Consider the following 14126-nt stretch of genomic DNA (forward strand, 5'->3'; position numbering starts at 1 on the left):
TAAGAGGCTTTAAAATAGGGTAATAAAGAATAGATAGGGGAGGAAGACGCGTCTTAGAAGGGCGTTAGTAGGGGCTCTAAGAGGCGGGTAAAAGGGGTGTATGTGCCTTAGACGTTGAGTAACCTTTGGGCGAGGGGTACCGAAGACGATTGTGTTTATATTGGTGGAATTGGTAGAATTGATAGAATTGATAAAATTGATAGAATTGGTAGAATGGTGGAAGAAGAATGGTTACACAAATAGGTGGAAGGATTATTATCCGATCCCGGACGCGTCTGGTGTGACTACCATGATACGCGGGTGACGAAGTCGTTGCACACTAGCCCTAATCTCCATTTGGGGCTAGTGTGCAACGACTTCTGTCACCCGCGTGCATGACTACCATATTTGAATGTCCATTTAATCCACCAATAGTAGGCCAAACTTCATTATTTTTACAGCGTTAGAAAGCGCAAAGCGAGCTCTACAATTTGAGGAATTATGAAGTAACTGTATATATCGCAAGCTGAGTACTTCAAAGTGTAAAACTTCTATATACAAATTTTTGATAAGGGAGGCGTAGGAGAGCTACCGGGCTGACTTAGCCGGTCTAACCAAAGAGCGTAGCGAACCCGAATTGATGATTGGCTGCACATACAAATTCAAGGTTTCCAAGCTCAGCTCTATCTTATTCTATTATATATACTAATAAAGTCTTTAAAGATTAAAGATAAAATTAATAAAATTAAATACTTCTTTTAATATATTATTTAAATTTTAATATATTTAATAATTAAAGTAAATTAATATTTAATTAATTAATTAATTAATTATTATTAAAAGAGAGAATTAGTTAATATTAATACTTTAATATATATAATTAATAATAAAATTATTTATATTAAAATAAATTAAATTAAAATAAAATAAATAATAGCTATAATTTTTTCTTTATTTTATATATTAAAAGTAATATAAAGAAAAATATAAAATTATATTTTAAAAAAAAATTAAATATTAATAAAGATTAAATATTAAAATATATCTATAATTTAATTATAATTATATTTAATTATATATAAAATTTATTAAAATTAAAATTAATAATCTTTTTTTAATAGATAAATAATTATTATAAAATATAAATATTAATTTAATAATTATATCTATTATTCTAGATTAATAATCGAAAAGATATAATATTTAATATAAAACTTAAGTAATTTTTAAGATATTATCTTAAAAGATATAGAATATTTTTAATTTTACTTAATATTTTATATATAAATTATTATATTTTTAAGATCGTCTTATATAAAATAGACTAGTCTCGTTATAGAGCTTTAAGAATTATAAGATTCTATAAATAGATTATAAAGATATAAATTTTTAAAGAAAATAAGTAAAAGTTGAAAAATTCTAAGTTTAAAAAATTCTAAGTCTTTTCGGCTAGTATTCTAGATATTGCGAACTTTAAATTATATATTAATATAAGTACGCGTTAGATACTCTTTAAGATAGTAGATTTAATTTAAGATCTCTATATAGGCTAATAATTTTAGACTTAATTCTATTAAGTAGTTATTTAAATATATTTAAAGAATTCTATTATTACAAGCTCGAGGTTTAATACGTTATTAATATATAGCGTTTTATCTCTTAATCTACTTTAATCTTATAGAATAGTTAATAAGCTATTAAGAATATTTATAGACTACTACTATTACGAGCTTGAGATTTAATATATAATTAATATATAGTAACGCGTTCTCTAATCTATTTTATTTCTACTTTATATATATATTACGATATAACTTACTTATATATAATATCTAGTACGTATTCTCTATATATCTCTTCGTAATCGCTAGTATCTCTTTATATTCCCTTTATATCTTCTTCGTATTTTTCGTATTCTCTTTATAATAGTATAGTATCTAGTATACGTCTTCTTCGTATTCCCTTCGTGATTGTCAGTATCCCCGTATTCCCCTATTATGCTATTATTAATTATTAGCTTATTAAGCTCTCTCTTTCTCTCTTATTCTCTAGCTTTTAATAGCTTTAATCCCGCTTCTCGCGTTTCTATTATACCCCTCTTCTACTTTATACTCTTTCTATATTCTTATTTAACTTAAGATTATCTTTATTAGATCTATTACGTCTTATCTTATATTTTTAAGATTTCTTAAGCGCGTTATAATTTAATAAAAGAAAAGTATCTAGATATTAATAAGAGTAATTGATTTTAATAGAGTAAGCTAGAGATAAGAATATTATACTATTAGCTATTTCTAATAATGGTGATAAAGAGTAGAAAAGATAGATTTTACTTATAGGGTAGAAGATCTAATACGCTATTAGCTTTTAGTAATATAATCGAAATAAGATAGATCTAATAGCGATAAAGAGAGTAAAATAAGTATTATTATATAAAAATATACTTTAAATACTAGATCTTCTAGCTTATAGATAATAATAACTATTTAAAAAAAGAGAAGATATTATAAAGAGGTTAAGTAGAGGTTATAACGCGTAAAAGAATTTCGCTTATAAGTATTAATACTTAAATATCTTATTTAATTATAAGTATATCTCGATTCTATTATTTATATAAATATATCTTTATGTCGTTAACGCGATTATTATAAGATATAAGAGATTAAGTATATCGATGGTCTTAAATACGCGGATATAAAAATTCTAAAGCGAGGGCGTATAAGAAAGAAGCGGAAACTCGATATATAGACTTAAGAAAGGCGTATTATAGCTATTAATTGAAGCTATTTAGCTTATTAATTAAAGCTTTATAATAGCTTTATTATTATCTTAATAGAAGATATAATTTTAATATCTTCGAAAGCTTCTTAGTAGTAGAATATTTATAAATTACTATTTAAGTATAAAAAGTAGATATTAAGTAAAGGTAGATCTAGATAACGAGTTTTATCTCTCTCTAGTTAACGATAAAGTACTATTCTTATCTTCTCGAGATTCTATAAGAACTCTAATACGTATACTTATTTTAGAATAGTCGATAACGTTTATTCTTAGATATATCGAGTTTAACTCTAAAATCTTTATTAGTCTATATATAGTATATTAACTTAATAATTAATAAATTTAGAATACTTTAGATTTAGGGTTAAATATATAAGAAAATCTATAAAGCGCGAGTAAGCTAGAAGAAGCTAAGATATATACTCTAAGAATAATTAATAAAGAGAATAAGATATTAAATAAGATATAGATATAGTTAGATTTATCGTAGTAATCTAGCCTTAGCTATAATATATAATATCTCTTAGAGAGTAATAGATTCGAGCTCGGAGAAACTAGTATTGACTCTATAATTTTCGATCTCTCTAAATAATATAATTTTATTATTATATCCGCGCCTCCTTAATTAGCGTTTGATATTCTCCGCTCGCGCTTACGTAATACTTATACGAATTTTTTATCTACTTCTAGCGAAGCTTTTATAGACTCGCTTAAGTTTTAGCCGCTTATTTAGCTCGATAACTCTAAAGATAATATTATTAGCGTATCTAAGTATCGCTTTAAATATAAGCTTATAGATTTTATTCTTAGCTTCGCGATTTAATACGAAGCTAAAGAAATTATATAATTAAACTATATATCTTTATAAGAGATCTTAAATCTAAGAGGTAAAGTAAGTATGAAGGAGCTACCCGCGCGTTTTTTCACGTTATAATCTTAAGTTTATAATAGACTATCGCTTTTATCTTTATAGAGATTAAAGATTCTTATTAAAATAGAGAAGATATTATTTAATACCTCTAAAGTAATAGCGAAGATATATTACTTTAATCTAAGATACTTAATAATAATATTACTTAATATTTAAAATAGAGATATTAAATTATATTTTAATATAATAGATATTATTAATAATACTATCGAGCTATAATATAGCTATTATTAGAATTTTAGTATATAAACCTACTTAGCGAATTATACGAAGTATCTCTAAAATTAGAGTTCTATTATTCTTTTAGACTTTATTTAATATAACGACTTAAACTTTACTTATATATTTTTCTTTAATCGAGATAAGCGATTAAGCTCTATTATTAAGAATTATATACTTATATTAATATATAAAGTTATTATAAAGATATAGCTAGATTAATTAAATTCTCGAGATATAATTTTAGTTGAAGATAATATTATTAAGTTAAAGCCTAAGTAGATTATATATGTGAAGTATATAGCTATTTAATGTATATTCGAAAAAGCTAATTGAGATATTAATATTTTGGTAAAGCTAGTCTTTAATCGCTAATGTTAAAACTATTAATTTATTAATTAATTAATCGCGATTAAGAGAAAGCTAGAGATTTAATATTACGAATATTTTAGAATTATATAAGTCTTATAATCTGAAGTGCTATCGCTACCTTTTATATATTTTATTAATAATTTCGGCCTATATAGAAATATATATCGAAGTTTAATTAATATTTATCTTACGATCTCGGCTTTAACTTTATAGAAAAGATAACGTATTAGAAATATCTTTTCTATTATACTTAAGCCGTATAAATTATATTTAAATAACGTTATTAAGGCGCTAGAGAAGAGTTTTTAGATACTTAAAAATAGCTATAAACTACGAATTAACGGAGAAATTTAAATAGTCTAGACTTCGATTTTAGTATTTATTAAAGATATAAAGTCTTAATAAGAAGTAGCTAGCTTCTTAGATTCTATTATAAATCTATTCTATAGAATATAATATATAAATTAAGATATGCGGGATAATATAAGCTTCGATACTTATATTTATAATTATTATTATTATTAAATACTTTATAAAAAAGCTCGCGATATATTAATAATAATAACTTAACGAATAAATTATTTTAGAAAGTACGATTTAGTAATAGAATCTTCGACGCTATAGGCGATAACTTTAGCTCTAGATTTAATTATAAATTAATTAGGCGATCTAGTATATAGCGAATTTATAGATATAGTTAGAAGAATTATATTAGTGCTTTATAAGAATATTCTTATTAAATAAGCACTCGAAGACTTTATAACGTAATTTTACGTATTCCTATTTCCCTCTAATTAAAAACGTATTTAATCTCTTATAACTTATATAAAATCTTAAATTATATTAAAATATACTAGAGCTTTTATTATCGTTCTAATACTATTATAAAAATAACCTCTTTATCTATTATATATAAGAATAGAGTATAAGACTACGTTAATAATATAGAGATAATATATTACTAAGAAATCAGCGAATAAATAAATTATTATTTTTCTATCTTAGATCGCTAAGAGTAATAGTCTAATTACTTTTATAATCTTAAGCGTTTAAAAACGAGCTACGCTATCTTCTATAATTCTTATTATTAAATTAAACTTTTAAGTAATAATAAATATAGCGATAATAATAATTCGAAAGAAGTTAAAATAGATTAAATTAATAAAGATTAGAAAAGATAAAGCTTGATTAACGATCTTAAAGTCTAAAAGTTAATTTAGTGTTACGATAAGTTAAGTAAGTTAAATAATCTATAATATCTTTAATATAGCTATAAAGCTAGTATTATTAGAAGTAGCTATCGAAGATAAGATGGCGGCTCTTTTAAATATTTATGTAGCTTTATATTTCTTAACTCTAATAATCGAGTATAATTCATTCTAGAATATTAATACTTTATTAGAAAAACGAATATATAAATAGGTTTCCCCTTCTATTTATTTCTAGAATATATTTTAAAATTTATAATTAAGTAGATTATTCTTTCTAGATTTTTTAAGATTATAATATTTTTTACTAATTATCGAAAAGTCGAATATTAACTTCTTATTAAATTATATATTTAAATTATAATTAGACTTATCTTAGAGAGAGCTTTTAATATTAATAATTTCGAGATATCTAATATTCTTTAAAAGCTATAATAAAAATACTTTAAACTATTTTAGAATTTTATTCTAAATTCTATACCCGCTTAGATTAAAGATAATAGCGATAAATTTAAATAGTATATCGGCGATAGTAGATATATTAACCCGCTCGTATATAATAAGATCTCAAATTAAACTATTTATACGTGGGAGTTTTTAATTAAGATAAGTTAGATAGAGATTATAAGTAACTTTTTTCGAGAGTTCTAAGTTACTCTAACAGAGTATAAATATAAAATATTCTCGCTTAACTTAAGGTTTTTTTACTAGTATAATTAGTTTAGCTTTTAAAATTTATAAGTATTCTTATTTAGAGTATATAGCTTTAATATTAACGAGCTATCTAGTATATTCTCTACTTATACTTCATTTAGATAAGATAATTTTATTTATATATAGAAAGAACGGTTTATAGAACGACTATATATATAGATTCTATAAGTCTTTTTATATTATTTTAATTAAGATATAAAGAGACGTATCTTTTTAAAAATTAGAAGACTACGCTTTATTACTAATAGTAAATAAGATTAACTACTTAATATTCTATTACTTAAGTTTACGAAGGAGAAGCGTATCGTTAATATATTAGAGGTATTATCGAAATAAGTGTAAATAGCGTCGACTAGACTAGAAGGAGTAGAATTAGATAAATAGCGAATACTACTTTATAATTAAGATATTTAATTTTTATAATTAGAGCTATATCTTTAAAATCTATTATATTTATTTTATCTTTTATATATATCTAAATTCTTCTCTTAATATAAAAAAAAAAATTATTAAATAATATTACTCTATAAAGTAAGTAAAATTATAGTAAGAATAAGAATAAGTAAATATTTAAATATATTCTATAGTTATAGATCTTATTAAAGAAAAGAAAGAAGTATAAAATAATTTAAAAGAGTAAATTTCAAATTATCTATTAATATTTAAACTATTCATTAATAATATATATATTAATTTATTATTATTATTATTATTATTATTATTATTATTATTATTATTATTATTATTATTATTATTATTAAGATTCTTTTATTTTCTTTAAATTTATAGTTAAAGAAAGTAAAATATTAAAGATATTCTAATATTCTATTTAAAATAAATAGAAAAGAAATAAATCTTAATAAGAGAGATTAAAATAAGCGATATATTAGCTATATTAATATTCTTTAAAGAAATAAAAATAATATCTTAATAAATTATTTAAATAAATCTTTTAAATTAATACTTACTCGCTAATATATAATTATATAAATTAACTTTTTAAAAATAAATAAAAGAAAATATTAAATTAAAGATTTAAAAGAGAAATTAAATAGTTCGAGATCAGTATATATAATAGAATAAGGTAGGGCTGAGCTTGGAAACCTTGAATTTGTATGTGCAGCCAATCATAAATTCAGGGTTATTACGCCTTTTGGCTAGACTGACTGAGTCAGCCCGCTAGCCCTCCCGAGCTCCCTCATCAAAAATTTGTGTGTAGAAGTTTTACACTCTGAAATAACCAGCTCCCTACGGATACTATTTCTTCATAATTTCGTAAATTATAGAGCTCAGTGTGCGCTTTCTAACGCTGTAAAAATAATGAAGTTTGGCCTACTATTGGTGGATTAAATGAACATTCAAATATGGTAGTTATGGTAGCCACACCAGACGCGTCCGGGATCGGATAATAATCCTTCCACCTGTTTGTGTAACCATTCTTCTTCTACAATTCTACCAATCCACCAATTATGAATAAATTCGCCCTCGATACCCCTCGCCCAAATGTTGCTAAGTATCTAAGGCACGTATCCCTTCCGCCCGTCTTTTGAACCCCCTACTGACGCCCCCAGGCCACCCCTCGGCGAATCCGCTACTGCTGGCAATCGAGGCCGCAAGCGAGCCCAACAGCTACCTACTACTGCTCATAAACGCGTTGGAAGGCCCTCAAAAAGAGCCCGAACGGATACGTCCTGTGGTCCTCCCCTACATACTCCTCCCAAGCCAGCGGTAGGTGGGTTAAACTGACATTCAAATATTGTAGTCACACCAAACGCGTCCGGGATCGGATAATAATCCTTCCACCTATTTGTGTAACCATTCTTCTTCCACCATTCTACCAATTCTACCAATTCTACCAATTCCACCAATATGAACACATTTACCCTCGGTACCCTCGCACTCAGTTGAATAAGAGGAGGATCTACAACAGGCGAATGCGGAGAACACTGCGGAGAACATTGCGGAGACAGTCATCAGCAGCAGTGACACAACAGGCCTACTCTCCACGGTCTCACACCAATCCACTCAGCCAGTGCAAGAGAAGTCAATACAGCAGGCGAATGCGGAGAACACTACGGAGAAACCAAGCGACAACAGGGCCCCCAGCACCAAGAACACGGCTCAGCTCTCCAAGATCCCACGTCATATACTCTCCACGATTCCACATCAAATCATCACTCAGCAAGCGGAGAACACCACTGCAACTTAGCCTATCATCCCCACTACATTAAGGAGTAAGAGGAGGAACTACAACAGGCAAATGCGGAGAACACTGCGGAGAACACTACGGAGAACACTGCGGAGAAACCAAGCGGCAACAAGGCCACCATCGTCAGGAACACGGCTCAGCTCTCCAAGATCCCACGTCATATGCTCTCCACGGTTCCACATCAAATCATCACTCAGCAAGCGGAGAACACCACTGCAACTTGGCCTGTCATCCCCACTACATTGAGGAGTAAGAGGAGGAACTACAACAGGCAAATGCGGAGAACACTGCGGAGAAACCAAGCGGCAACAAGGCCACCATCGTCAAGAACACGGCTCAGCTCTCCAAGATCCCACGTCATATGCTCTCCACGGTTCCACATCAAATCATCACTCAGCAAGCGGAGAACACCACTGCAACTTGGCCGTTCCACATCAAATCATCACTCAGCAAGCGGAGAACACCACTGCAACTTGGCCTGTCATCCCCACTACATTGAGGAGCAAGAGGAGGAACTACAACAGGCAAATGCGGAGAACACTGCGGAGAAACCAAGCGGCAACAAGGCCACCATCGTCAAGAACACGGCTCAGCTCTCCAAGATCCCACGTCATATGCTCTCCACGGTTCCACATCAAATCATCACTCAGCAAGCGGAGAACACCACTGCAACTTGGCCTGTCATCCCCACTGCATTGATATGGTACATCACTGCAATGACGTCACAAGAGGAGGATCTACTGCGACGATCACAGTCAATTAGGCCTCTGCAGGAGGAATATCGGACGATGCATATTTGGACGAATTGAAACCGTCCGATGTCTATAGCTATTTCATTATTCGAAAGATTTCACTGCGGCAGGAGATATTGTGGGATTCACACCACTAATTAGCACGTTGTCTCCATTTCAGTCAATTGAGCCTCTGCAGGAGGAATATCGGACGATGCATATTTGGACGAATTGAAACCGTCCGATGTCTACGGCTATTTCATTATTCGAAAGATTTCACTGCGGCAGGAGATATTGTGGGATTCACACCACTAATTGGCACGTTGTCTCCATTTCTTTCCGGTATTTCGATACTTCTTGCCATGAGGACATGGCCTTTCTCTGTTTTTTGTAGGCAATTGTTACGGATCAATCCTCCACACTCAATACACCTTCCTAATTAGGCCTTAGCGCGCCTCTCTCCGTACATATATGCCTGTATACCACATAGATTAAATCAATTTTATAGTGATAGAAGTAGGTCAAAAACGCACAGCAAGCGATCAGAGTTCGATTTGACTTAGGGCTAGGGCTAAAATTCGATTTGACTTAGAAAAATAATTAATAAAAAAAAAAAAAAAAAAAAATTAAAAAAAAAAAAAAAAAAAAAAAAAAAAGCCCCCCCCCCCCCAAAAACCGAAAATCTCATTTGTATAGGGCGTCCTGCCCGAAAATATTCGGCTTCGGGGCCCGCCTTCGGCGTGACTATTACCCGAGCGACTCTCTGAAAAAATCAAGTTTCTGATTTTTGATGGGGGATTCAAGCGTCCTCGAACCCCCGACCCTCAAATTTTCAATGACTAAGCGTGTCACCCTCGGCAATGGCTAGTGTCGCTCCGGAGTGGCTAGCCAGATTCTTTAGGCTATCGACCCGGAAATAAAGCGCAGACACTATTGTTAGCAACTCAGCTAAAAAAGCTGGTTCCGAGGGTGTCTGCGCTTGACAGTCAGACACCCCTATTTGGACCTAAATACCTGCCCGCAGAGGCCCCGTAGGGCCTCGTGAGGACTATTTCTAATATCTAAAGAGATATAATAAGATTTCTTTTATAAATATATATTACTTCTATAATAGCTTATAATTACTCTTTATAATTCGAGTAAAAGCGTATATAAATAAGTAAATAAATAAATAAATAATCTATAATCTATTATTAATATTATTAAATTTAATAATAAATTTATAATTTAGAGATAATAATCTAGACTATTATAGAGTATAAAATTCGTAAAAAATTTATTATAGAAATAAGATATATTTATTAAAGAATAAGAATCTATATTTAAAAGTATATAAGTACTTTATAGAATATTAAGATACTATAAAGTAAGCTAATATCTTAACGACGTTAAAAAAATACGTATATTTCAAGATATCTAATTTTAAGTATTGCAATTATTAAAAATCTATCGTAATTTTATCGAAGTTATCTATTAAAGTAACTATCTTAAAATCTACGTATTTATAATAAAGAGCTAATATCTAATATATTATTATAGAAGAAATCTAAAACGATAGAGTTATCGCTTATAAGCCTTATTTAGAAAACTGCGGTAAGGTATTCAGTTTGACACCAGATCTAATTAGATTACTAGATAACCATTCGAAATCCCCTTTAGAATACTATTTAATCGAGTTATAGGTTTAATAATATTCTAATATTTAATAGCTTATTTCCTCTTTTTCTTAGATTCTACTATATTACTATCTAATCTAGCTATAAACTCGATAATACTCTAAGCTTTAATAGATTATTCCCGCTTTTCCTTAGATTCTATACTTTTCGATGGAAAATATCGAATTGTAATTCTATATATTTGCTGTCGTAATTCTACACTAATATCGATTCTAGAATTTCTCCCTATTCATCTCTATCTATCCCCATTCTTCCCCATCTATCTCCGCATTCATCTCCGCATCTATCTCCGTATCCATCTCTATCTATTCCCATCTATCCCCGTCGAGACCTATCTATCCCCGTCCTTCCTAATCTATCGTTACATATTCTTATCTCTAGTATTCTTCTCTAGTTTTCTCTATTTCCTTTTACTATTAATATCATTTTAATACTTCTTAATACTTCTACTATACCTCTATTACTTTCGCGAAGTTCTAGTTTTTTAATTTATTCTTAATAATTACGCTTTCTAATATTATTATTATAATTATTTCGATACTTTTATTTTAATATCTTCTATAGAATATTACTCGAGTATAAAAAATTATAGTTAGAATATCTTAATAATAGAGAAAGCTTAACGCTTAATAATAGTAAGAATAATTACGTATTAGAATAATAACGCGAGTTAAAGATTTAAGATATAATATTAATAATATAGAATAATAAGACTTATAGAGAATTATATTTTAAAAATTAGAAGAGATTATCTTCTAGATTAGAGGGTAATTTAAATAATATTATAAGAAGAAGAGTTATTAAGGATTTTAATTCTACTAATAATAAAGATAGTAAGATAATAAAGTAGAGGGAATAATAAGATAGGAAGATAATGAGATTAATATATATTATATTTATGGTTCTTAAAATTAAAAGTCTAGTAAGTAATTTTTACGAGTCTATATTTAGAATATTAATCTTCGTAGTTTTAAATATATTAATTAAAAATCTAAGCGATAGAAGAGATATTAAGTATAAAGAGAAAGGTTAAAGATTTAAAGAGTCTAAGAGATTTAAAGAGAAAGTAAGTTGGCTCGTGATAATAAAATTAAATATAAAGTACTCTAGATTTAAAGTATTAATATTAAGTACTTTAGTATATTAATTCTATAAGCTTCGCGTATAAAGAAGTAAGTTAATACTTCTATAAGCTATAGAATTTATTAATTAAGATATATAGGAAACGTAAGTAACGATTATAAAGTATATTAAATAGATTATAAATCTTTAGAGTTCTTAGGAATAAAAGCTTGTTAATAGATTTTTATTTTAACGCTTATTTATTAAGATATAGTTCGATATATATACGACGCAGAATAGCATAAAGTATATACCCGGTTTCAAAAGTAAAGCTTAATAATCTATTAGAATTCTTAATATAAGTATCTTAAGCTTAGTTAGATATATATTAGAAGCTAAATAGAATAGAAGATAAATAAAAGAAGGTAAAGCTAGTCTGAGATATACTATATAAATAGGAAACTAGCTAAGGTTAATACTTAGCTAATAATAGTATACGATAATATACTAATTACGTCTTTTTATAGAGATATTAAAATTCGACGAGTTAGAGTAGAAGAAGCGTCGGAGAAGATAGCCTTTATAATAATATTCTTTACGCGCTATCTAATTCTAATCTAGATATATATTATTTATCTTAAAATAGCTCTCTACTTCTCCTCGCGTAATTTTATTAGTATTATTATAAACGAAGTATTTATTATTAGCTCCTCTTTTATATATTAGTTAACTTAATTATATCTTTATAGCTCCTCTACTCTAAACTCGAAACTATAAGCTAACTCTTTTATTTTCTCTTCGATATTAATAAATATTCTTATTTTAACTACGCGATCTTAGAAAGCGCTTAATCTACTACGAAACTAGACGAATCGATAATACGAATATTATTAAGAATATAGAAATAAGAAGCTCTATAATCTAAGGCTCTATATTAGAATCTAGAATAGAAAAAAATAGTTATTAGAGCGATATAGTAAGAATTAATATAATCTATTAGAGTAAAATATTATTATCTTAAGCTTTTATACTTAGAGTAGACCTTGATTATAATAATAGATAGTGCTATTAAAAGATATTAATTAGAGGATATAATTATAAGAAAATACTATTAAGAGAATCGTAGAATACTTTTTATATATTAAGATCTATATATAAATTATTACTTCTTAAATTATCTTAATATATATATCGATATAAAATATCCTATAATTAGTCCTCTACTAAGAGACCGTCGTTTTTAAATAATTTATAGTATATATATCGTAATTAAAAAATATAGTATAATAAAAATATAATAATGCGCTAAGCTTTTCTATATAAAATCTTCTAAGATATATATCTTCTAAGATCGAAAGTATAGCGCGTTAAAAGCTTTTTTTAGCTAATTATTCTAATATTAATATGTTCTATTAATAGAAAAGCATGCTAGGATATCCTTAGATCAAGATTTTATTTTACACTTTTGCTACTTTTACCTCTTCTCTCTTCTATACGTGGAAAAAAAATTTCCCCCCAATAATAAAAAAAAAAACACAAAAGAATAGTTAAAAAACACCCCCACCCTAAAAAAAACCAACCCAACCAAACGAACCCCCAAAGGAGAAGCAAAAAAAAGGGGGAAATAAAAAGGGGGGAAAGCAGGGGGCGGAGAGGGAGGGGGAGGGGGGGGGGGGGGCCGGGGTCCAAGCAAACAAACAGGATATCAAAAACAAATCTTTTTACTGGGGGGGAGGGGGGGGGGGAATAAATATTGGATATTCATATTCGTTATAGTTATTATTATAACTAGCAGAAAGGAAAGAAAGCCCAAAAAATAACCCCAAACAACAAAAAACAAAACAAAAACTCAACAATTAAACGTTTTATAATTTTTTATATTTTATTATATATAAAAAAATGAGGAAGTAGCCCCGATTCCCACCCAACTAGCAAATCTAAACAAATTAAATTATGCTATCGCCTGGGGGGGAGGAGATAAAAAAAAAAAAAAAAAAAAAAAAAAAAAAAAAAAAAAAAAAAAAAAAAAAAAAAAAAAAAAAAAAAAAAAAAAAAATTAAAAAAAAAAAAAAAAAATTTTAAAAACACCTTTTTTCATAACCGCAAAAAAAAAAAAAAGATATATTGAAAAAAAGAAAATTTACAAAAAACCACCCAAAATTCCCCCCCCCTTAATTCTATCCAGCGAACATGTCCATTGGTCATTCGCTTATCCAGTAGCTAGTTTATGTCTACAGCGGCCGC

General features: G+C 28.1%; 1 protein-coding gene across 1 annotated transcript; it reads left to right on the top strand.

Moving 5' to 3' along the window:
• Positions 1 to 7673: 7673 nt before the first annotated feature.
• Positions 7674 to 9222, top strand: HO173_001809 (uncharacterized protein; the record flags this gene model as incomplete). Its single annotated transcript, XM_037303746.1, has 4 exons — positions 7674 to 7717; positions 7776 to 7936; positions 8118 to 8345; positions 8444 to 9222. 4 exons carry the CDS (start codon positions 7674 to 7676, stop codon positions 9220 to 9222), a joined length of 1212 nt encoding a protein of 403 aa, XP_037169468.1.
• Between the last annotated feature and the right edge of the window lie 4904 nt (positions 9223 to 14126).

Source organism: Letharia columbiana (genome assembly GCF_014066305.1).
Source record: "Letharia columbiana isolate WasteWater2 chromosome Unknown Sc0000003_s0, whole genome shotgun sequence".
NCBI lineage: Eukaryota > Fungi > Ascomycota > Lecanoromycetes > Lecanorales > Parmeliaceae > Letharia > Letharia columbiana.